We start from the raw sequence: 24,512 nt of genomic DNA, 5'->3' as shown, positions 1-24,512 counted from the left end.
GCTCATGGCAGTGCTGGATCCCACAGGGAAGCAGCTCAGCCAGCAGATCCCCAGCGGCTTTCAAAGAGATCCCGTCCCCAGCAACAGCCATCCTGTTGCACAGGCCTGACTCCCAGGGCAGAGCCACAGCTGCCTCGCTGGGACACCAGGGCTGGCTGTACAACAATGCCTGAGGCATGCGAGTCCTAAAAAATCAGAGATCCCAAGCACAGAGCTGGGAGATCACGCAGCTGAAAGGTTAGTCCCCAAGGGCCTCTGCTGCAGAGAGGATATGGGGGAGCTAACATGGGGGAGAGGCTAAGCCCAGCACCTGTGGGGCAGGCAGCTGGACAGCTCAGCCCAGGGGACTTAGGGAGACAGGGACCCTGGCTTCAGGCACAGCCACCCTGTCTGCACTCAGGGAACCTCATGGGTCACTGTCACCTGTCCCCTAGAAGCTCCACTGAGTTGCTGCTCACATACAGTGGGGTGAGAGGGCCAGGCCCCTCATATATAGGTGACCGGTGCTGGGAGAAACAAGGAGCGTGTCTGGAAGACAGCAGAGACCTGCCCCTCAGCTCTGCACACCGCCAAGAATAAGAAATACAATGGGTGTGGGAGGCAGACGTGTGTGTGTGCACGATGGGAAGGCACGTGTGCACATTTGTATGTGGTGGGAGGGCATACATGTGCATGTGTGGCAGTAGGACATGCATGTGTGGGCATGCATGCACAACTGGAAAGGAACACGTATGCATGTGTGGAGGGAGGGCACGCCTGTGTACATGTGTGGTGGGAGGGCACACATGCATGTGACAGGAGGACACGCGTGTGTGGGTAGGAGGGAATGCCTGTCTGTATCTGCACGTGTGGTAGGAAGGCGCACACGTGTGGTGGGCGAGCATGTGTGCATGTGCATGTAGTGGGAGGGCACACGTTCATGCAGCACAGCTGGGCCAGAGCCAGCACTAACAGGAGCCCTCCCTGAGCTCCCAGCAGTTCACGGGCCCTGCTGCATTTGCCAAGATCAATCTGAGGGCAGGAGATGCTTCCCAACAGGCCTTGGCACTGGGCTGATGCTGATGCGGGCCCAGCCTCCTTGCAGGCCAAGAAAGACTCGAAGGTGGTGGCAATGACTGGGTGTCCTCAAGCTGCCTGGGGCTGGTAGGGGCTCCAGCACCATGGCAGGGAGGCAGGATGGAGGTGGGGATCACAGTGCTCTCTCCCCTCCCCGTCCTCTGGGGCAGGTGGTTTCTGCCCCAGCTACAGGATCCTCATACGCATCAGGATGTGCTAGGGCTGCCTCCCCTTGTGGGGTCAGGGAAGTTCCCAAAGGCATCTGGCTGCCACTTGTGGGCAGGTCCAGGCCCCTGGCTGGATTTACACTGCAGTCCCCAACCCCTGCCTCACATCAGGCCCCCACCCAGAGACACTGCTGCCCCTGCCCTGGCAGCTGCCCCATGCCAGGCACCTCCATGTATGCTCCCCTAGCCCTGAGAGGGGGCAGTTCTGCAACCCCGCTAGCATGCAAGCACCAGCTCCTCACTCCCATGGGCACATGCTGCCCATGCCTAGCGCCAAGCTGCCACCCAGGCCCACCTGCCTCTGCCCTCATGCACACAGACCCCCAGCACAGTGCCACAGGCTCCATGCACACACTGTGCACCCCATGCCATGCCATGCCCCATGCACTGCAGCAACCCCTCCCCTCCCCTCCTGGCCAAGGCACTGACTCCCAACTAAGAGCATCTATAAAACACATGTGGCTCTTTACCTGTAGGTGCCTGCCTTCAGCCACATGCCTGCTCCCCTCCACCTCCTCCTGAGAAGCCCACCCACCCTTGGCAGCCCAACCTTATCCCCTTAGGTACCAGGGGATGGAGGCTGTGCCCCCCACCACAGAGGCATCCTGCAATTCTGGGGCCTTTGCACAATGCCCCATTGCTGCTGCAGGCACAGCCCTGCAGTGGGATTACTTTAACCCCATCCTTGCTGGGGGGGAGCTTGAGGCACCAAAAGGGCCCAGCTCCGTCCCTTCCCACACACAGTCTGTTTCTATGGTCACATTTGGTTCACTCCGATTGCAAGAGGATCCCAGCACTGAAGACAGTCCTAGCACCAAAACCCAGCTCGAGCCTTGCCCACACTGCTCTCCCAGCACCCAGGGGAGCCAGACACACACACTGGGGGGCACTGGGAAGGCAGCCCCTGTCTGTCCAATGGGCCCCAACTGAGAGGCAGCATCCCCAGGCCCCTCTCAGCTACACCGTGGGGCTGGCTGCAGCAGAGGTGGCGCTGCACTGGTGTAAGTGAGAGGAGGAGACTGGGCCTGGACCTGGGCCTTGCCGCGAGGGAAGATTAGGTGCTGCTGCTGTGGGGCTTTAGCTTGGCCTCGCTGGAAGGCAGGAAATGCCTTGGCACTTCAATCTCCAGCCTCCCTTGTTGAGTCTACACGGGGCCTCAAGGGTCTTCCCAGAGTTTCCACTCCAGGCTCTTTCCTGAGGTACGGCATCCCCCTGCTCCTACTAAGAGGGCAGGGAGAGTAAAGGACTGGAGATGCTCAGTACCACACAGGATAGGGCCCTTGTTTTGGCAGTGGGAAACAACTGGGCCTGGGGAGGTGCTGGAGGGTGGTAGGTTTGGCAAGGGGAGTAACTGTGGGTAGAGTGACTGTGGGTACATGTGGCAGCAGGCAGGGGAACAGGCATGTTGGATGGAGGTGGCAGTAAGCCCCACACAAACAGGCCCCTGGTGAGCCCCAAACACACCCGTGGGCACTGTGACATGGCCCCGTGCCCTCTCCCCTATGCACGTGTGCAGCTGAATGGGTGTCAGCTGCCTCGCACCCTTGGCAGGAACATCCCCAGAGGGCAAGATAACACCCATCCCCTTGCTGGCTATTTGCAGAATTAAACAAGGATGGGTGAGGGGAGGGCTGCTCACCTGTGCATGGCTACAGCCTGCCAGCCACCTGGGTCACAGGAGTGGGCACATCCATGTATGCTCAGAGGTAGCCTTGTTGTCTAGTGGTTGGCGCCACAGGCTGAGGCTGGGGATCCTACTCAGGACGAGCTCTTCCTAGAACACCTGAGAGCCAGTGGCTTGAGAGCCCCGTGCCATGGCTAGAGGTCACCAGGAAAGGCAGTGATGGAATCTCCCAGACACCCCATGTACCTCAGACCCAGGGGCAGGGCACTGACCTTACCCAACATGCAGGGCTTCTCTCCTCATGGCAAACTTCATACCCCACAACCAGCCATGTCCCTTTGCCCACTCCCCAGCCCTCCATCTCCACCCAGACAAACCAGGACCTGGAGACCTCAGCAGCTCCTGATCTAGCCAACCAGTGGCAACAAACGTGGGTGGCCAGAGACCTGCTAAGAGTCCATGAACCCATGCTTTCCCAGCAGGGCAGCGATCTTTCCTCAGGACTCCCCTAGGGCTGCGAGCCAACGCGTGTCTGTTAGAAACGATAAGAATATACTGACCGGCCAGGCTAGTGCGTCCATAATAAAATACGTATCTACAAAGGGTAAATAAATAAGAGGCCTGGGTGCCAGACAGGAGAGAGGTGGCCACGGGGCTGGATCACATGATGTCATCCAGGAGGTTGGGGCTGGCGACCCAGTCCAGGGTCCGTGGCTCCGAGGCGGCCATGATCATACACATGAACTGCTTGCCGGTCCTCTTGTCGATGGGGTAAATGGTGGTGGGTGTGAACCTCTTGTTGCTCTCCACAAAGTCACAGAGCTGCTCATAGATCTTGGGGAACTCATGGCGCAGGAAGACGCCACGGATCCGTAGCTCCCGCTGGATGTTGATGAAGCACACCTCCCGGGCCTTCCTCCCCTCCTCGCCCTCCTTGTCGATGTCTGCAGTGCCGGGTGGTGGGGTCAGGATCAACGTCTCCATGTCCCGTTCCTTCTTCAGGATCTTCTTCTCAGGGCTGGAAGAGGCTAAGGCCACCTTGGCATATTTCCTGACCGTTGGCACCTGCATCTTCGGCGATGGCCTCTGAGGCACTTTTTGGCCAACGGCCACAGTTACATTCAAGAGGAAACATTCATCGGGGTCATACTGGTTGCCAGCATCCCGCAGCTCCCGGGCATAATCCCCCAGGTTGTCGGAGTAACCCTCCAGCTCCCGCAGGGACAGGTAGGTAGGCGACATGAGCAAGCTCTCTAAGCCAAACTGGAGGAAGTTTTCAGCCGAGCCCGAGTTGGGGAAGCCCAGGAAGAGCACCCCCCGACCCCGGGAGAGGTACCCAACCTTGGCAATGCGTGAGAAAGCCTTGTGCACCTCGGCGTTCTCCCGGCAAAACTGCAGCACATGCCGACAGATACTCCCTATGCGCCCGTAGATGCAGTTCTCCTTGTGGATGTCCCAGTCCTCTCGGCGGCAGTTCCGGGAGCAATAGTAGGTGTAGCAGCTGTGGCAAGACTTGAAATAGAGGCAGGCATTGAACATGGTTTCTGTCCGCCGACACTTGGCATTGGAGCACATCATCATGTCGTCCTCCTCAGCGCTCAGGTCCGGGGAGCAGTCATCCAGCTGCTTCTCAAAACTGCTGCTAGAAATGGATGCTGCCAGAGAGGGCCCACCATGCTCCTTTCGCAGGTCGCTGCGGAAGCAACTGGGCCCTGGCTGCTCCTTGGTAGGCCTGGGCTCCATGGCAGAGGACAGTGGTGGCCTCCGAAACTCTGGCTTCCTGGCAGGTGCTGGCGCGCCATTGCTGATCAGCTTCTTGAGCTGGTCCGTCAGGCTGTCACCGTCGGTGGTGCGGTGGCTGGGCGGTGGCTTGTAGTCAATGACCAGGTCTGTGATGAGCTCATCCAGCTGCTCCAGGCTGCGCTGGCGGGCAGAGCTGCTCTGAGTGCTCTCTTTGGTAGCAGGCCCTGGGTTGTAGGGTGTAGCATAGGGGCGGTGCCCATCCCGCCCCGCGTCCAGCACATCCCAGCTGGCCGAGCGCTTCTCGCTCTTGCCCAGGCCATTGGCTTTAATGTCGTTGTCTGTGATGGTGATTTCCGGGGTGACGAACCAGGACCGGCCCATGGCGTACCTCCCACCATCCGAGTGCACCCTCTCTATGAGAGAGTTCTCCGAGAGGGACAGTGCAGCGTATCGCTTTGGAGAGCTGGACAGGTTGATCACCACTGGCTGCCGCCGGTCGTCGGGTGATAAGGCACGTTGGTGGTGGCCCTGGGCAAGCAGGTTCTCATAGCTGCGCCCGCGGCACATGGGATCCTCGTGGCGGATGCTGGGGGTCAGGATGTTGTCCCAGGACTTGGAGTAGTGCCGGCTGTCAGTGCCCAGCCTGGGTGGATTTGTGCTGTAGCTGGCGTGCCAGGAGGAAAGCAAAGCCTCGTGCCCAGAGGGGTGGGGGGCAAAGCGAGACATCTGCAAAGTCTGATAGGGCAGAGCCCCCCGGTCTGGGCAGTACCAGTCACTGAAGTGCAAGGGTTGGACACTGCGGGGGTGAGGGTACGTCCTAGAAATGGCTTCTCTCTCGTGGTATTTCCCATAATCCTCAGCATAGAAAACCCGGGCAGAGGAGCTTAGGGCGGGGTAAGCCCGGGAGTCCTCTGTATACAGGGTTTTGATGGGGGCACTCCGTGGGGCAAAAAAACGAGGGTCATCTCCATAGAAAGTGTGGCTGGGGGCTTCCTGGATGGGGTAGGTCCTTGCTTCTTCCACATAGAAAGTCCTGGGGGGGACGGTGTGCACGTTTCCCTTGCTTATGTCCTCTGGGTAGAAGTGCGGTGGAGGGATGGGACGTGCGGGATAGGGGTGAGGGTACCCTTCATAGCCAGAGCTTTTCAGTGGGATGCCAGGACACCCCACGGGCTCCTCGGTATAGAAGAACTTTGTGGGCACAGCTGGGGTGGAGAAGCTCACACAGCCCCTTTCAGGATACTCCCGAGGGGAGGGCACAGGCACTGTCTGGTAAGCCATCCCCCGGGGATCCCCCTCATAGTACTCATTGGGGTAGGGGACGACCCGGTGCTCCCCGCTGTAGGAGTCACTGGGTGTGGGGGTACGAGACACGGACACTTGCCTGCTGCTGGGCACGGTCAGGCTCCTAGCAGTGCCAGGAGGCCTCGGCCAATATGGTGCCTCCGTCCTGTTCTGTGCCGCCTTTATGCTGCGTGCCGCATGCACCAGCACCGCTTCGTCTGGCTTGATGTCCATCCGGCACTTGACATGCGGGCTGGCAGCTGGCTTCATGCCGGGGGCATCCTCAAAGCAGTTGCTGCTGACACAGAGCGGTGAGATGCGGCTGGCACTGCTCCTCTGGGGCTGGAGCTTGATGGGGTGCACCTCATTGGCCATGGCTCTCATGGGCACATAGCTGCTTTCCCGGCGTGGTGAGGTCTCCACCCTGGCAGGCTCCCTGCCAACACGCAGCACTTCACGCCCTCTTCTTGTGGGCGGCGGGGGAGAGGAGGACATCTGGATGGAAACAGGGGTGAAGGTGGATTTCACGCGGGGGGCACTCTTTGACCTCGCTCTCCTCTTTGGCTCTGCCCGGACAGACGGTTCCTTGGGGCCTTCCCTCCCATGAGGGTGGGACCTGGTGTTATAAACATCTGACTTAAAGGCTGCCTTTCGCATGCCAGAGCCTGAGGAGGGCTCCGGGGTGCCCGGGCGCCGGCAGGGGCGCTCCATGGCGGTGCCAGGCTCCAGCTGGTCGTCAAATGACTCGAGAAAGTCAAAGCTCCTGCAGTGGCGCTTGTTGAAGGGCTGCGGGTCACGCTGCAGGGAGCTGGACATGAAGGCATCACATTGTGGCCGTGGCTGGCAGACGACAGAATCTCTGGGCACGATGGAGTTCACCTTTATGTCTTGATACACTGTAGACACCAGTATGTCAGGCGGGTCGGTCCGTGTCATCTTAAATGTAGCTCTGCTTTCTCCAGCTCCTCTTCAGATCATCTCAGTGGAAGCCAGCCAGCCCTGCAAGAGAACAGAGAAGGTGCCTTGAGTCTCAGTGCATTCTGGGAGAATCCGGCGAGACAGGAGATCAAAGGAGAAAGCAGCGATGCTGGCTCTTGCAACAAAACCACAAATCTCTCAACACGGGAGGTTTGTCTGACAGGCTCTGGCATCGTGGGACACAGGGAGAATCCCAACATGCACTGCAGAGAAACGCAGTTGGTTTCTAGCAGAGAAAACCTACAGAACACGGCTCCTGAAGGGCCCAGTTCCAGAAAGTGGAACAGCAGGTCCTCCCAGGGATCATGGTTTAAAGCTCATAACTGAAAAGCCAACCTCCTGGTTTTGGAGGAGGTCAATTTAGGAGTCCTGAACTCTCAGGGCTGGCAACGCAGGTAAGTCTCATGGGCAAAAGAGACTAAAATGCCTCTGCTGGCATGAGAACAAGAGCTGGTGGAATGGCTCAGAACACAAAGGACTTCAGGTGACTTTGAGCCAAAGTCTCCTTGTGAACCGGGGCAGACCTAGGGGTGGTGCACAGTGTAGTCGCACCCCACCCCGCCTTTGATTCCTTGCTCACCCAAAGTTTAAAGCCAACTGCCTGGTAGTGGCAGCAACATTTCTAGTCAGGCAGCAGCAAGGGCATCGATTGACTTCAGGGCTCATTGTAATCTCCCTGAATCCTTCTAATCCCTTCATTCCACCAGTGTTAACGATCTTCTTTCCTTTTAATTATCTTTAATAGTTTTACTACTCAAGCTATTCTTGCTTCTGCAATGCTGCTGGCTGTTAGCTGCTCCTAGTAATGTAGCTCCCATGTCACAGCCCTGCAGACTGTTTTTTTTAACTCTAGCTAGAAACATTAACTCCGGTGTGGTAATGTTAAATCAAGTGAACACTAACTCAGGAGTGGAAATGACTTTCAATGAAGCATTGGAGGCACTGTCAAGATGCTCAAGAAAACTAGGCTTTGTTTTGTGATCTAAAAGATGTACGCTTAACTATAATGATTACAGGACTAATGAAATAACATATATTGTGTTTTTATATATAAAATATGATATAGCATATGAATTCACACTCCAATAAAGTATTAGGGGTTTTTTTGCTTAAATCTTAAATTGAATACTATAGCTCTAGACTTCTAGCTTCTTAGCAAAGCTTCTAGTTTCTTTTTAATTGGAGAAAATTGTGTGTGGTGTTGTATGTGATGATGCGCTTCACCATCTGCACCCCCTTTTTCAAAATCCTAGGTCTGCACACCACTCCTGAGTGCTCATGGGACTGAGGCTCTGCTTACATGGCTGTTTGGGGAAAGTTCCTTACATGAGTGCCTGGTTCAGGGAGCAATGTGCTCAGATACAACGTCTAGAACATGGGATTACTAGACAAAGACATCAGAAGCATATGCCCTGTTCAGGAGCTATACAGCTGATCGGAAACCAAATTTTCCATCTGGTCAGAAATTACAATACTTCCAAACTAGTTTCCATTCTGAATTGGGACAAAAAGTGGAAATAGAGTATATCTTTTTTGATCTTTCCAGTTCATAACAAACCTGGAATTCAGATAAGTCCTGCTGTTTGGTTTTAGAGTGGTTTGACATTAACCAGAGTCCACTGGACATTGGCTGGTGCCTCTTGGAGACTGCACTGGTATTCAGATGCCTCATATCCCCAGTCTCCTTCATGGGCCACAGACTACATGGTGCACTGTGGTCCTGGGACTCCTATGGTACATCACAGTTCAATCAGTGCTTGGTGCATCCTGGCAGATGATGTCCAGGCAGGGAGCGTGGCCCATGAAAGAGAAGAGATGGCTTCAGGCACCCAAACACCAGTTCCCAGGTGTCATTGGAGCAGCTCAAGAAGGCACAAAGTAGCCTAGGAGTGACCCAAAGGGAAAAAGGCCATGGTGCTTTCCCAAGAAAAAAAGAATTTGACAAAAATGAACCTGCCCTGTGGAGAACTTCAGAATTTTTTTAGGAACTGAAACATTAATCCAGAAAAATATGATAGAAAACTCCCAACTTGCTCATATGGTTAATTAGTCACTGTCCCTCCACCGTTGACCACCAGGAAGGAGACGAGGATAACCATGGGAAGACACCCAATCTTGGCCATCCCCTGCCCAGCTCCTGTGAATGTGCCCCAGGCTCTCTCTCTCCACTCACTTGCACCACGGACCTCCATGGACTACAGTTGAATTACTCCCAATTCATGTCAGCCTGAGCCTGAGCACCCCCTGCTGTGTGGGGCTTGTTCTGACCCTGGCTACATGGGACACGAACAAGTGCAGATGGCTTGCTGTGCAGCTCGATTTCTTATCTTCAGGACCCCTGAAACAATCTTTTATTCTCCTCCTTAAACGATCAGTCTTGGTCATCCAGGGGTCACCCTGGATACTGGCAGCCACTAAAAGGAGGCCCTGAGCATGTAGTTTGCAAATAGCTCATAGCAGGAGAGTGGCTCCATGTGCTATTTAGGCAGCTGACAGAAAACCGGAAAAAGCACCTTGCAAAGAGAGACATGGGACAGGGACACCTTCCTCAGCTCACTCCTCTGCCATCAGTAATGTGACAGACTCCAGTGCCAACTCCCGGTGGCATATACAAACTGGCATCTGCAGCTATGAGAAAAGTAACCCCATGGGCTGCAGGGAGGGGCTGGGCATGGCCAATTACCTGTTCTGCACATGCTCACATGCAAGTCGGACACCTGTGGTGGAGCAGCGTCACACCTCTCCCAGCTCCAGGGGACACAGGTTACATGCTTCCGGGTCCAAGACAACTCTCTGAGGCTTGGCAAAGCAATGTTAGGCTGCTTCAGATGGTGTCTAGCAACAGTGTCTCCCATAAAGATAAAAAGGCAGCAGAGACTGTCAGACCCTGTCTAAACCAGTCTGCTTCTGGTAGCTGCCCCAGGGAAGCTGCCTGCATATGTCTATCTCCACAAAGCCCCACCACAGCAGCTGTGCTGGCAGGGGTGAAGTACACCCTGGAAAGGCACCAGCTATTGAAGGAGCTGCAGGAGGTGGCAGAAGGTGCAGGAGTATTTCCATGAGCCTTCTGCTGGCTGCCAGGTGGGGGCAGAGCCTCCTTTGCCTTGGAGAGCAGAAACCAGGAGGAGAACTGCTTCTCCAGAGCAGTGCAGTGTGGACATGCGGTTCTGCTCACAAAGCTCCATTATGTAGGGCAGGCCCAAGCCTGGAAACTCAAGAGCCACAGTGGCCCGGCTGCATCTAGAATTCATCTCAGATGCTCTACAGCTGCATCCCATCCATCTCACAAACCACATCCTCTATGCCCCCAGTGCTGCCGAGAAGCTCCCAGCACAACTCAGTAGGTCTGGGCACACATGGTGGAAGGGTGCCACCAATCACATACATGCCTGCACCACAGAGACTGTGTGTGGAGACCCCCGAATCTTGTTATGGGGCAGGTCCCAGTGTCAGACAGGGTGGGAGCCTGCAGCATGTGCATGTATGTGCCCATATACACACATGCATAGCCTGAAGGCTTTTTCACAGGGATCCCATTAATCTCAAAACCTCTTTTCAAAGCAGCTCCAAGGCAGACTTCTCCCATCCCAGGGAGCTGTAGGAACCTAGAAGCCTCAGGTGATTGAGTGCAAATAGGTGCAAAATGGAATGGTGAGTGCAACCCTGGCCTTATTCTCATTGCACATTGGGGGGAATCCTCCTAGATTATGATCCCACAAACCCCTGCTGCATCCACCCAGATGCATCATTTGTATAGGTACCGACATGCCTCTGTTCCCACGTTCTGCACAAATGGCAGACCCTCTGCATGAGCAGACTCCCACTGGGCCTGCACACATGTAGCTTGCACTGAGTGCACAGGCACAAGCGTAGGAGAGCTTGTCTTTGAGGGGGGTGTAAGTCTTTGGGGAAACTGGGTCCCTGAGGCACCGGTGAGCAATGTGCCCTAGAGACAGAGTGCTGTGTGAATCAAACATTGGTAGAAAAAGTGTGCTCAGGTCTCCAGAGTCTCCATGGTCAAATTCCCAAGGCCATTACTACCTGATGAACCTGCCATGCCCTCAGGACACCATGTGGCTCCATGCCAGCTGCCTCCCCACCTAGCAGTACACCCATATCTGCACTGCTCTTTGGGTAGGTCAGTTAGCAACACCCATGCTAATTAGCCAGCCCTCAGCACCATGGGGACAGGGCTATATTGTTTCCAGTGCAGGTGGCAGGCTGCCCAGAGTCTTGAAGGTCCCGCTGACAGTCTCAGTAAAATCACCGTGCCGACAGCCTGCTGCTCACAGCCGATGGACACGTTGATCATCACTCCTTCTCCCCAACACTGGGGACAGGGGAGCCCCTATGAAGGGCTTAGCTCTGTTTTTGGAGCAGGGAGCAACTCTGGACAGGTTGGGGTCCCTAGCTAGGCAGTCCCTACCTGGTCTAGTGGCAGTGGAGAGGGTCTGGATGGGCGAAGCTGGCAGGGGTAGCTGGGGTAGCTCCATGTTGGCATCAGTTCCAGGCTAGAAAATAAAATATGTATCACATGAATACAGGAGATTCACACTCAACCACCAGCCGGCAGCAGGGAGAACCTCCCCACAACTGCTTGCCAAGTTCAACACCAGTCCAGTCCAACCCTGCCGGGCTGCTCTCCGCTCTGCTGGCACGTGGCTGCATCTCCAGAGCAACGAGTCTCTGCGCCACCGGCAGCACAGCCAATACTCAAGACCTCCTTGTCAGCACCAGGTTTTGGCTGTGGCTGGAGCCAGTCGGGCCACAGCAAAGAAGTGCCAGCGCTCTTGGGAATTCCAGCCTTATCTGGAGGAAAACCCCAACTGATTGGCTGCCTGCCCCTCTTGCCTGCCTCCTAGGAAACAGCGGCCAATTGGGGGTGTTGCAGGAAAGAGCCCCCCCCACCTCTCCCTCTCCTCCACACTAAGCAAAGTCATGTAGGTCTGATAGGTGGGGAGACCAGCATGGACCTGCGCTTCCTCTCCAGCCCTTGTGAGGAACAGAGATGCACCCCCTCCCCCCAAAAAAATACCCTGGCCTGTGGAGGGGGAGAAGGAGACCCTGTTGCAGGGTCCCTGGAAGACAGAGATGAAAAATCCCAGAAGCTACAAGAAGAGCAGAAGTGCTGAGAGGGCAGAATTGGTGCAAGAGCAAATTATAAACCAGACAGTTTTTAGTCTGGGCACCCCACGGAGGAGGAGTGAGCCCCAGCAGCCAATGTGGCCTTGTTAAGAACAAATCATGCCAAGGCAACTGGATCTTCTTTGCCAAGGTAACTAGTTGGGTGGATGATGGGACATAATACCCTTGGATTTAGTAAAGCTCTAGATACTGCTCCGTGTGACTAAGTCAACTGGGAAAACGGGGCTGGAGAGAGTTACCTTTAGGCAGATGCAACATAACTAGCTGTATAACCTCAAGCAGAGAGAAACGATAACTGCCAGAATGGCAGGAGGTTTCAAGTGGGGTTCCACAGGGGTCTGCTCCGAGTCCAGTGCTGCTTAATATCTGTATTAATCTGGAGGCCGGAAAAGAGAGCTCTCTGATCAAGCTTGCAGGTGACACAGGACTGGGAGGGGCTGCAAATGCTTTGGGAGGTAGGATTAGAATTCAAAAGGATCTTGATACATTGGAGAACTGGGCTAGAGGCAGCACAATGGATTCAACACAGACAGATGCGAGGTGGTGCCTCGAGGGAAGCAGCAGCAAATGCACAGATAAAGGTGGTGAGCTACCTGGCGGGACAGCAGCATTTCTGAGAAGGATCTGGGGGCTTTGGTAGATCACAGACTCAACAGGAGTTGACAAGATGATGCCACAACACAAAAAGCGCATGGTTTTGGGCTGTACTGTTTGTAAAACATGGGCAGTGACTGTACCATTCTGCTCAGTGCTAGTTAGGCCTTAGCTAGAGTTGTGTGTGCAGTGCTGAGCTCCACGCTTTAGGAAGGACATAGAGAAAATGGAGAGGACCCAGAGGCGACCAACACAGACGACAGAGGGGATGGAGAGCAAAGTTGTATGGGGAAGGCTGAGAGAACTAGTTGTGTTTAGTTTGGAGAACAGGAGAATAAGGGGAGACACTAGAGCAGTTTCCAAATATTTGAAAGGCTGCCATAAAGGAGTGAGAGAACAACTGTTCTCTCTCACTGCAGAGGGCAGGACGTAAAGCAACGGATTTAAATTGTGGCAAAGCAGATTTGGATTCAATCTCAGGGAGAAAATAAACTTCCTTACTGTCAGAATGGGAAGCTGAGGATTCTCCTTCACTGGAAAAGGTTTTCAAGAACAGGCTGGAGTAGCAACGGTTGAGGTAGTTTAGCAGTAGCATATTCTGCATCTCCAAGGGGTTGGACCAGTGACCTTAGAGGTCCCTTCTGCCCCTATGACTATTAGCAGGAGCTAGATTAATGGGGTGGTGGAGATGGGAAGAGCTGATGTGTGAGGAGACATGGCTGGTTTGAAGGTCAGGGGCAATACTGACTGCTGGGCAGATGTGAGAGCAGGAGCTCCTACAACACCGCAGGGCCAAAACTTCCTTCCTCACTGCCCTTAGGAGCATGTGGCATCGTATAGACTGCTCCTCACATGCACTGGATGGGGCAGAGGGTTTCACAGAGCAGAGGGGCAAACCAGAGAGAACAATGATTAACACAGTCCTCATGATTTGGGGCTTGCCACCTGATTTTTGAGCTTTCAGTGCTGGCCATACTGAGGGCATCAGGCAGTTCAAAGCAAATTGGCAAGAGTCACACAAGGAGTCAAGGCTTCAGTTCCCAAGAGAGGCCAAGGGGAGCGGTGGGATCATGTCTCCCTCCAAGGGCTGCAGCCAGTATAGCCCATATCAGGTCAAAGGCCATCCCCAGGCTAGTGGCCCATGGGACTACTGGTTAAGGCACACGTTTCTGTAGCTAACAGCATATGAGGCTAGGGTAGTGCTAGGCTGCCTTTCTACCCAAACCATCACTTACCCATTTACCACTTGTATCAAAGGCCAGGCCTTGGCAGCCAAGTCCAGAGTAAGACACATTAACCCCTCTGCCACTGCGCCCTTACAAAGGAGGTACCAGCTTGCTGTCCACTGAGTCAGAAGAGCTACCCCTGGAGTCAAGGGGTGGGGAGCACGCACCTTCAGCTTGGAGAAGATCCGGCCCTTACCCCTGTTAGGGTCTCATGGTACGTTATCAGAGCCCTTTGGCCACAGCAGCGGGCAGTTCCCTGATTAACCAGTTGCCAGTATGGCTTCCTTTGTGTGGGAGAAGAGTTCTGCTCCTTCAGTCTATTGGACACAGCTCCTTCACCCAACTTCAGGCACTGGCCTCTTTCCTCCTTCCTTCTATGGCAGGGGCGGGCAATTATTTCAGGAAGGAGGGCGCTTCCTGAGTTTTGGCAAGCCATCAAGGGCCACATGACAGGCAGCCCAGGGTAGGTAAACACTCATTTTCTAATTTTTTTAGGGGACCCGCAGGCTGGATAGAATGGCCTGGCAGGCCGCATTTTGCCCAGCCCTGTCCTATGGGATATCAACCGTGTGTTCCTTTGCCCTGCCATGCTCCCTCTGCAACACTGCAAGGACAACCGTGGCCATGTTCAATGCTTTTTGTCTCCGCAGCTCGTGGAGCTCTCCACAGAGGGCCAGAGAAGCTGCAAGGTTGGGCAGGACAGGGCAGGGCATCAGGAGGTTAAGGGGCTACCGAGTGTGATGGAGAAGGTTTGAACCGAGTGGTACTGTACTTAAATTGGGAAGGACACATCTGATAAATGAGACCATCGGGGGAGCTGTGTGTAGGGCGAGGGAGGAGCCAACTGGCACAGCCCTGGTGAGAGAAGCAGATTTCAGCCTACTCTTGGCCCTGGTGCAGAGGGAAGAAGCATCCTCCTGAGTCACTCGTGCTGCATCCGTTCTAAGAAGTCTCCCATGGAAAGCAGCAGCCAGGCCCACCCCTGCATCAGTGGGGGAGTCAAAGCAGCAGCACAGCCGCAGATGCCAGCAGGGGTCCCTGCCACGTGATCCCACAGCTGTCCAGCTCCAAGGTTCAAAAGGACTCGGAGCATCCGGAAGGGTCGCTCAGCACCCAGAGCAGGACGGCACCAGAGCTCAGTCGTCTCCCTCGGACGCCTGCTCAGTGCAAGCTGCGAGCAGAGCCCTCCCCTTTGGGGCTCTGAACTGCCCCCACCCAGGGGCTGGAAACCTGGGGTGGGCTCTGCTGGGTCTCGCCAGGGAGCAGCCACTGAGCTCATGGCACTGGCATCCCTCACGCTGCGTATGGTTGCCATGGTTTCGCTGCACTATTTCTCTCCAAGGAGCAGCGCTTGCGGGGGAGGGCAGAGGCGGGAGCTGTTTGAGGGGAGCTGAGCACCGCTCACGGGTGCTGGAGCAGTAGAGACGGAGGCCTTGCCTTTGCTACGCCAAGAGAAGGGCAGAGGCAAAGTCACGAGGTTCTGTGCCGCTGTCCCAAGGGCAGGACTGGGAGCATGCGCCCCACGGGCTGCCCCCTGCATGAGACGGGCACCTAAGCACCACACTGGGATCTCCTGGGTCATGGCCCCAGACTGCTGGCAAGTGCTTCAGTTGGCAGCCTGTGTAAACCCTGGCCAGGGGGCAGGCACTGTGCTCTGCCCCTCGGCCTGCTTGACCCTGCAGGAATAATCACTAGACTGGGACACTCAGAGCAGAGCCCACCTTCATGTCCAGACCTCTGCAGATCCCTGGTGCTGGGTACCTAGGGGTAGGGTAGGATGGGGTGGGGTCCTGCTGGCTCAGGCCAAGGCCATAAGGACACTTCCTGCAGTGCTCTAGTTGCCCTGAGTGGCTGGCAGAAAGAAAATGACCTGCATGGCTTCCCACGGGCTCGGAGGCAATTGCTGCTGGAGTGGGGCAGCAAAGTTTTTGCCCTTCCTGTGTCAGACCCTGGCCTTGGGTCAAGGAGTCGGGGTGCCAGCTAGTGCCCAGCACCTCACTGGCTTGTAGCAGATCTCCACTGGGGGCTGGAACTTCACCCCCCCCCACCACACACTGACACACACACACCCCCAAATGAGGCACGGGCATGATTTGCCCAAAACACAGACTACCTCAGTAGCAGAGCCTGGGCATCTACACTCACAAGCCTGTGTCCTCCTAGTCCGCTGGAAGGATGTCTCTGGCACCCCATAAATGCCTGTCACCCCTCAACCCCTCTTGGTGCCCTTCTCCCATCCACTAGCCTTGAGAAGACACCCTTTCTACCTTGCACCTTTGTAGAAGCCTCCTTGAAACTGCCCCAGTGAGCTCCAACCTGGGAGCATCAGGGTTGGAGGAGAACCATGGGTAGTAGAAGGAAAGCTTCACATGGCCTTAGGAACAGAGGACTAGAAGGGGCCTTCGGGAGCGCACTGACTGCCAGTGAACGCTTTGGGGCTCTTATCCGAGAGAAGATTGAGCTTCAGCAGCAGGAGGCGTAGGAGGAACATGGGCTGGCATCTGCAAGGGCACTGGTATGTGTGTGGATACCTCAGAGACTGGTCCCCGAGGCCTTGCCCCTGCCTCAGCTGAATCAAGCATGGCACGGAGATGGGGTAGACAGCCTTGCCCAAGGTGGTGGGCGGGGAGAGTGAAACCTTACTTGGATGCGAATTTGTTGCAGAACATCCTTTGTGAGCAATGGGCTGCTGCAACATTCACCATGCAGTCACAGTGTGGTCATGCTGCCTTTGACTTGCAGAGGCGCCTGGGCTGGACAGGGGCGACAGGAAGATAATCCTGAAGCCTCAGCTGTCCACAAACGGGCAGAGAGCAGGATCAAAGACACAAGAACTGCGGTATACGCCGATTCCTGGCAGCTGGAAGACCCTATCACAGCCTCCTGCCCAAGCCAAGGAGTGAGTAGCCAGGGAGATGGTCCCTCACTGCAGGGCACTGCCGAGAGAGGCTGTCTTGCTACTGCCCAGCCTGTACCTCTCGGAGGAATGCAGGGCATAATTTTCCAGAGACATCCATCCAGCTGCTTCACCAGCATGAGAGTCACTCAACATCCCTCGAGCCAGCCCAGGACCCTGCACAACTTCAGGAAGGGGCACACTGGCTATCAGCTCCCAGACCAGCTATCCTACTGGAGTGGATGGGGCTGCCCTCTAGCTTTCCATGCACACCCAGAGGATCAGAACTGGGGGAGGCAGTCAGGGCCTGAGGGGAGCAGAAGGTGAAAACAAAGACAGATGATGCCAAAGAGCCAAGGCCTGGGAGCCTTTGGTGTGCAGAGGCACAAGGGCAGGACCATGGTTTTCAGCATGATTTTGGTGAACTGACCCCGAGACTCCCCAAACTTGATCCAATACCTACTCAATGGACACCCCAGTGTCTCAATGGGGGAGCCAAGCCCTGAAAACATGCCTGTATTCCAGTAACACAACTGGGAGCAAAAATGGAAGTGGGCCTCTCTCAACCCTAGTGTACGACACCAGAGCAGTGAGACACTGAGCAGGGTGGAAAGTGAGTGAATCAGTGCTATTTACTCCGCCTGTTAACCAGTGGAACTCCTGGCCACAAGGTGATGAGTCCAAGGATTTAGCGGTACCCAAAACAGTCACAGCCCTTCCTATAGATGGTGAAGCATGAACTTCCAGAGCTACACCAGAAGGGATTTTTAACCCCACCCTGCTCTAGAGCAGCAGCCAGCCTCCAAGTGAAGGGTGAGGAAGAAATGTCCCCCTCTGGGCTGGTTATTTCATCAGTACCCACCAGGCAGCTGCCACCAGCTGCAGGTAGCTGCCAGGCTTAGCTGTTATTGGCAGGGAAGTGCTCAAAGACCTCTCTGGAGGTGTTGGAAAAGGGCAAGGGATTCTTATTACAGTTGTGAGTCACATTAATCCTGGCATGACAAGAAGCCTCAGCAAAGATGCAGCATCAAGGAGTAGAGCTCCTATCAGGCAATGTGGTGCCTCCCAACTCCCTTGTGCAGTGCAAAGGTCCACTCCCCCAGGGACAGGAGGCTTCCCTTCTCCTCCATGTAAGGACCTCTTTCACCCTTCCACCCCAGGCTCTGGCTTCATTAGCTTCCCATCTCCCCACAGCCTAAGCACAGCAATAGATGATAATATCAACTGACAGGCCTCCCTACGCACTCGGGGCTGCCAGCACACCTCCACCGAGAAATGTTATGGAGGTTAGATCAAACAGCTTCCCAGACAGAGACCAGGGAAGAGCACAGCCTGCAGAAGGGGAACATGTCTAATGCAACACCACCCCTGGCCCAACCTCACTTCCTCAATGTGACATCACCAGTGTCCTAGGAAAAGTCACCCCAGGGCTCATACTAGAGTGGAGGTTCCCAACCACCAGGCCACAGCCCAGTACCAGGCTGCAAAGGGTTGGCTGCCGAGTCGTGACACGAGCCCCCACTCAGACCCCCGCCTGTCCGCCCGGGTGAGTGGTTTCTGCCATGTCACATGGCAATCACGCGAAGGGTTAAAGCTGGGTGGCGAGGCAGCCCCGGGAAGAAGGCAGCCAGCTCCGTGAGCCCTGTGCCAGTCTGCAATATGAAAAAGGTTGGGAACCACTGTCCTAGAGGACCTCCGCAACATATGTAAGAGCTAGAGGCACACAACTCACAGCTGGCCACTGGCAGCCAGAAAGCAAACAGCTGTCCAGCACTCTCCATCTACTCCCCCTGCAACCTCTGCTCTCCTGCTCAAGGCCAAGCAGAAGGGGCATGGAAAGAAATTCTCTTACAGGCAAGACCCTGCTGCTCATAACACTTCCCAACAGGCCCATGCCCACAGTTGCACTCCCTAAACTCCATCTCTCATTGTCTCCTGGGGACTTGCATGTTCACCAGCACAGCAGAGCCCACCACAGGCTCCCTTCACTGCCAGGACCCAGAGCCCTGCAGGGCTGTGCAGATGCCCACGCAGGACACACAATCTGCTCCACTGAGAGCCCTGAGCTACTCTGTCAAGGCTCAGGAGCTGGGATGGACGAGCCCCCATGTCCTCACCCTGCCTTCTAATATACATGGACGCTGTCCCACACATTTGCACACCCCGAGACTCATTCCCAGCTTGTGTGACACTCCTGCCCCCACAGCCACATCCTCCCACCTTCAGCACAACCCCATGCACACCCCCTTGCAGACCACTCCTGCCCCTGGCCAAGCCCTCCTCTGATGAAAGACCTGGGAATCCACCGTGTGCGACTGATAGATCCAAGGAGCCCGTCACCAGCCTGGTTGCAACACATGACTCCAACTTGAGTCTCCAAAGGCCACAGGACCAAAGCCTGGCCCCATATCTCCTGCCCTGGCTTGCTCTCTCTACCCACTGCCCCAGCACCAGTTACTTCCTCTCAAGGCAGTGGCTGCGACTCGAGCTGTGTCACTCCGATGACCACGTTGCAATTACTACAGGAGTGCCAGGGGAAAAGACCATAATTCACTGTAAGTCATTCAGAGCCTTTCCTGGACTCCTCCCCAGCTGCCTAGCTAGAGGCTGCCACCTGGTTGGAAAGCTGAGAGTGTTCCTGGGTGCTGGATTAAAATTTCAGGGCTTTCCTCAGGTGAGAAAATGGCAAGGCAGAAGCATCCTGCCTGACACAGACTCACAGCACCATCCTCTGACGCACATGGACTGTGTAATGGGTTTGACACACATCCAAGCCTGTGCCTGCCCACAGACACATCCTGTCCCTCCCCTAAAGTCACACTCTCCTGTCACACACAACTCTAAACACAGTGCCTCCCTGCCCCCAAAATGGTACTCCTATCCCACACAACCATGGCCCACCAATAAATGTGCTGTGGCACACAAATTAGTGTACACACCTGGGCACCCACCTCATTAATAATTGTAGACATGTAAAGAACCATTCATAAAACATTTCCACAAACTCACTACCCACCCTACACATGTCCACGCCTCAGTCACACAAGAAAAGACAGCAGGAGGCTCCAGGGAATGCTACACACTCCACAGACCTGGCTTCCTGTCCTGTGTGTATGGACATGCATGTTCACACACACTAGAGGCACTATGCGTGGCAGGGAGATATGAGGAGCATAGATAAGTTCAGAGGATTTCTACCCTCTTCTGTTCTGCCCTGCAGCTTTGAGGCATGGCCCTTCCATTGGGTCCAATCTAAATCTGGGGCCAAAACCTGCAAACTCCAGACTCTGGCTGAACCCATTTGCTGCCATCATAAGTAGCTGCTCCAGTGTGGCACGGGACCACATTGCCAAGGAGATGGGACAGTGTAGGAGGGACAGGGTGAGGAGCAGGTCCCAGAAGTCACAGGCAGGGATCATCTTAAGAGCAGGCTAGACAGGCAATCAGCTGGGATGGTTAGTCAGGGCTGATCCTGCCCTGAGCAGGGGACTGAACTAGATGACCTTGCGAGGTCCCTTGCAGCCCTACTTTCCTATGATCTCACACCTCCTCCAGCATCACCCCAAGGGGAGGCTTGAGCTTCACATACTCCTGAGGGCTGCTCAAGGATCTGCATGTGAGGATCCCCAATGATCCAGGCTCACCTCTGCTTTTATGGACTAGACCCAAGGGCAGGGCCCAGCCCATCCTGGCCCAGAGAAAGCCTAGGATAGGGGGACCCAGCATTGAGGCTCAATTCACTGCAAGGTGCTTCTCTCAAAGCCATGCCCATAGCACAGTCCCAATACTGATCCTACCACTTGCTTCCACTAGCTCTCCTCCAAAATCCTAGTGCTGAGCCTGAGCTATCACCAGGATCTAGCATCTTTCACAGGGCACTTTGGCCATATGATGCACCCCAGTAGGAATGCACTGCTTGAAGTGGTCTATGGGATGGGATGGGAGGGGCGAGGGCAGCCAAGGGCAGCAATTGCTGGGCACATGGACTGGTTGTAGGCAGCAGGAGGGAAGTGCTCGGAGCCAGAGTCTAGCCAGCCTGGCACTACAACAGTACATTCTCTGTGAGAGCCAGGAGAGGAGGTGCTGGAAATCTAGTGTGGAGCCTCCCCAGAGAGAGAAGAGAGTGGACAGCCTCTGGCACCCCCACCTAGAAGAGCCCCTGTATCCCAGTCCAGCAGCCCTTCACTGGCCCCATTCCCCATCAGGAACTGCCTCCCTATCCAATGCTGGCACAGACACTGCTACTACTCTTGCTCAATGAAGCTCCCCCGCGTCTGGCCTTAAGTCCCCTTAGCACCAGGTACTCTCTGGCTCTGATTATTAGCACTCTCCCCCTGGCCTGGCACCCTTGGTCCTACAGGCTGCACCTATGCATGGGGGGAGAAGGGGTTGGAAGCATCTCTTTAGCCCCAGGCAGGTGATGCCAGGCAGCCCCCCAAGTTCAACTCCAGCTTCTCTGCCTCCGTTTCCCAGTACTGAGACAAAAGGGGTCCCAACCCAGGCTGGGTCAGGCAGCCCAGTCCCCTTGCACACCCATGGGGAAGCCCCACCATATTCTGGAGCCGTTAGGAATAGCTCCCGAATATTGTGCTGGCCACGATGCTGGATACAACCAAAGCATGATGGGCCCCACCCTGCTCCCTGGGCCAAGCCCTCAAGGACCTGCTCTCAGAACAGAGCAGAGCAGTCAGAAGCCTGAAGGGAGAGACAGCACCTGACACTGGCAATATACCATGGGCCTGGTCACATACCCACGCTCACCACCACACCCTCCATGCCCCCAGCACACACACACTCTCACCCCCCCCCACATCACACGCTCTCCACATGCCATCATGTGCTTGGCCCCTACCCCCTTGGTTTCCCCATGTGCTTACTGCTCACATGCACTCACCCCCACACCTGCCCCCATGGTTTGGGGACTAGCGCTCTGCTCTTGTGAATCAGAGGACATGAGTTCCAACCCTCACTGGGCCTTCAGGAAAGCAATAAAAGCCAATGGCCAAAAGCTGGAACCAAAGTGGGAGGAGGCACAGATTTTTTTTCAGTAGTGTGTGGGATTAAGCAGTGGAACAAACTCCCAGGGGAAGGGGCAAATTCTCCTTCCCTTGATGTCTCCAGATCAAGCCTGGTAGCCTTTCTGGGAGATACGCTTCAGCAGAAAACAAGGTAAAGGGCCAAGTCAGAGCCGTCAGACACAAGTGTACCAGCCTGGGTTATACAGGAAGACAAGCTGGATGCTCTACCGGTCCTGCCCAGCCTTAAACTCTCTGCATTAAGTCTCCCTGCAAACACACAGACGCACACCGCCCGCACACCTCCCCTAGATGCTTGCACACACCCGTGCACTGCGAGCACTCACGCTCCACCCCCTCACAGCCTTGTACCCTGTTTGCACATGATACCTGCCTGCCCACACACCTGCCACCCCATCGCCCCCAGACCCACAGGTTTCCTGCCCACACCGTAAGCACACGTACAGCCACATACAGACATCCCAACATGCCCCTGCACCTACCCCAAACACTTCCTGGCTCCCAGTCCATGATCCTGCACAGCCCCAGACTGGCATGCACTCCACACTCACTGCTCTTCCTGGCCTCCACTGCACCCCCCCACCTCCACCAGATGCAAGATGCAGCCTCTGTGAGTCACACTCACAGGGCGAACCTTGTTCTGCTCATCAAATAATAATCCAAATGAATCGGTTTCCTGTGGCTCACCCATGAGCTCCGGTTCGGATCAATGCCATCTGCAAGTTTAGAAGGGAGGAGGGAATTCATTCTGAGGGGTCCCAATTAGGGAGGAGACCTTGTGGAACTGATCAGCGCCAAGGAGATTCTGCATTTGCAAGGCATCCTGCCTTAATTGATTTTCTGGGACTTTCCTGTCTCAGGAGCATGAGGCGGCTTCCAAGAGCCAGCTTACGGGGGAAGCGTGCCCGAGGTCATGGACAGCGTGGCAGGACGGCACCACATAGGGATGCGGAGGCCTACTCCAGACAGAGGAGAGGAAGATCAGCAGAAGCAATGCCCTGTGCTGACTCAGCAGGTTGAGTGTGGGGGCCACATCATCCCCCAGTGCATCGGTGTGGGGCCAAGACCACGTTGCCCTGGTGAAGGGCGTGATGCTGCAGCCTCTCTGGCAGGCACCCTGCCCAGGGGTGGGCCAGGCAAATCCTATCTGGGGCCATGGGGAGGCTGGGATCAGCAGATCCAAGGGAAAGCAGAAGGGATGCAACCAGATCCCAGAAGGAACATGCAGGGCAGGGCACTGACCACTTCGAGAGCTGGGAGGGGGCTGAAGCCCAGGTCTTACCATGATGCATAAGGGCCAGAGGGCAAACAGACTGCCCTGGGGTAGCTTGGACATGGGTGAACGCCCCAGCTGCGCACCACAGTGAGGAAGAGGTATGAAGAGGGCCCTTGGGTGAGCATACACAGCCCTGCTTGCCATCCAGCCCTCTGTCTGCAGCTTGTTACCACCCAAGAGCGGGCACCCTCGCCAGTGCCCCATAACCCCGCACAGCACCAGGAGCCCCCTCCCCTGCGCTCACAGGCCAGGGAAGGGGACCCTGCTGGGCACCGAGGGGTGCGACTCACAAGAGCAAAGTCTATGGTACCAGCGCCCGGCCTTGGGAGGAGGACTGAGAGCAGGGGGTGCTAGGGACGCAGCAGCACAGGCAGCACCGAGGGGGGTGCACCCCCACCTGCCCCGCCAGCTCCAGCGCCCGGCCAGCCCCCCCAGAACCCCGGCCCGGGGCTCGCGGCACAAACGCCACCAGCTTCCTTCCGCCACCGCAGCACCGACCACCTGCTGCTGGCGGGGACACCTGCCCCGAGGCGCGGGCTCGCCGCAGACGCCCACGCGGGGCGGCCGCACGGGCACGGCGGGGCCCACCCAGCCCCGGGCGGCAGGCAGGCCCGACCCCGGGGCTCGCGCCCGGCTGCGGCGGAGGGAAGGGCCGGCGGGGCTGCCCCGGGGGGACGTGCAGGAGCCCCGGGGGCCGGGACACGGCGGGAAGAGGCTCAGCCCCGGCTCCCCCGCCCGGCAGCATGTCCGAGCGCTGCGCCGCGCCGCGCTCCCACCTCCGCCCCTCCCGGCCCGGCCCGGCCCCCCCGCGGCAGGTGCAGGGGCCGGACCGGGGCAGCGGCCGCCCTTACCCCAGCGCGAGCGCAGCCAGGTCCGGGTCCGGGTCCCGTCCCGTCCCGTCCCATCCCGGCGCCGGCCGCACGCACGCACCTGCCGCGCTCGCTCGCAGCCTCGGAAGATTCCAGCGCCGCCGCCGCGGGCTCAGCATTGCCCCCACCGGCCGCCGGCTCCGGAGCCTTAAAGGGGCAGCGCCGCCGGCTGGGGCTGGGGACGAGCCGGACTCACCCGCCCCCGGCTCCGGCAGCTGCGTGTCTCGCCCGGGAGACCCGGCCCCCCGCGCCGCGCCGAGCCGCTCGCAGCTCCCCGGGCCCCGCCCCCGGCCCGCGGGGATCCGCGCAGCGCCGTGCACGGCCCGCCCGGGCCTGGCGGCTGCCCCTCGCCGCACCTGGGGCCGGCAGCGGGCTCGTGCTCCCACCCACGCACGTGCGCACACATGCACTCGCATGGACATGCACGCGGTGCACGCACATGGGCACACACACGCATAGTACATGCACACGTGCGTGTATGCACACGTTCACACGCCTGCATATATGCACACTCACGTACATGGTACGTGTACGTGCACACATGGTACATGCACACAC

At 56.6% G+C, this 24,512-nt stretch overlaps 1 protein-coding gene across 4 annotated transcripts; it reads right to left on the bottom strand.

Annotated features, from left to right (window-relative positions):
- Window positions 1-767: 767 nt before the first annotated feature.
- On the bottom strand, window positions 768-24,166 carry AJM1 (apical junction component 1 homolog). Of its 4 annotated transcripts, none has more exons than XM_059715508.1 (3): window positions 24,016-24,166; window positions 11,339-11,423; window positions 768-6,933 (listed from the first exon to the last, which is right to left on the bottom strand). In XM_059715508.1, the coding sequence occupies exon 3, from the start codon at window positions 6,868-6,870 to the stop codon at window positions 3,568-3,570; it is 3,303 nt and encodes a 1,100-aa protein (XP_059571491.1). In that variant the 5' UTR covers window positions 6,871-6,933; window positions 11,339-11,423; window positions 24,016-24,166; the 3' UTR covers window positions 768-3,567. The 4 variants fall into 4 exon arrangements, with proteins under 4 accessions (XP_059571491.1, XP_059571492.1, XP_059571494.1 ...); XM_059715509.1 differs by having other exon boundaries at window positions 23,937-24,025; XM_059715511.1 differs by lacking the exon at window positions 11,339-11,423.
- Window positions 24,167-24,512: the final 346 nt, after the last annotated feature.

The sequence above is a fragment of the Alligator mississippiensis genome, chromosome 12 (assembly GCF_030867095.1).
Source record: "Alligator mississippiensis isolate rAllMis1 chromosome 12, rAllMis1, whole genome shotgun sequence".
NCBI classification, from domain to species: domain Eukaryota; kingdom Metazoa; phylum Chordata; order Crocodylia; family Alligatoridae; genus Alligator; species Alligator mississippiensis.
This window is presented reverse-complemented; position numbering and strand designations above follow the sequence as displayed.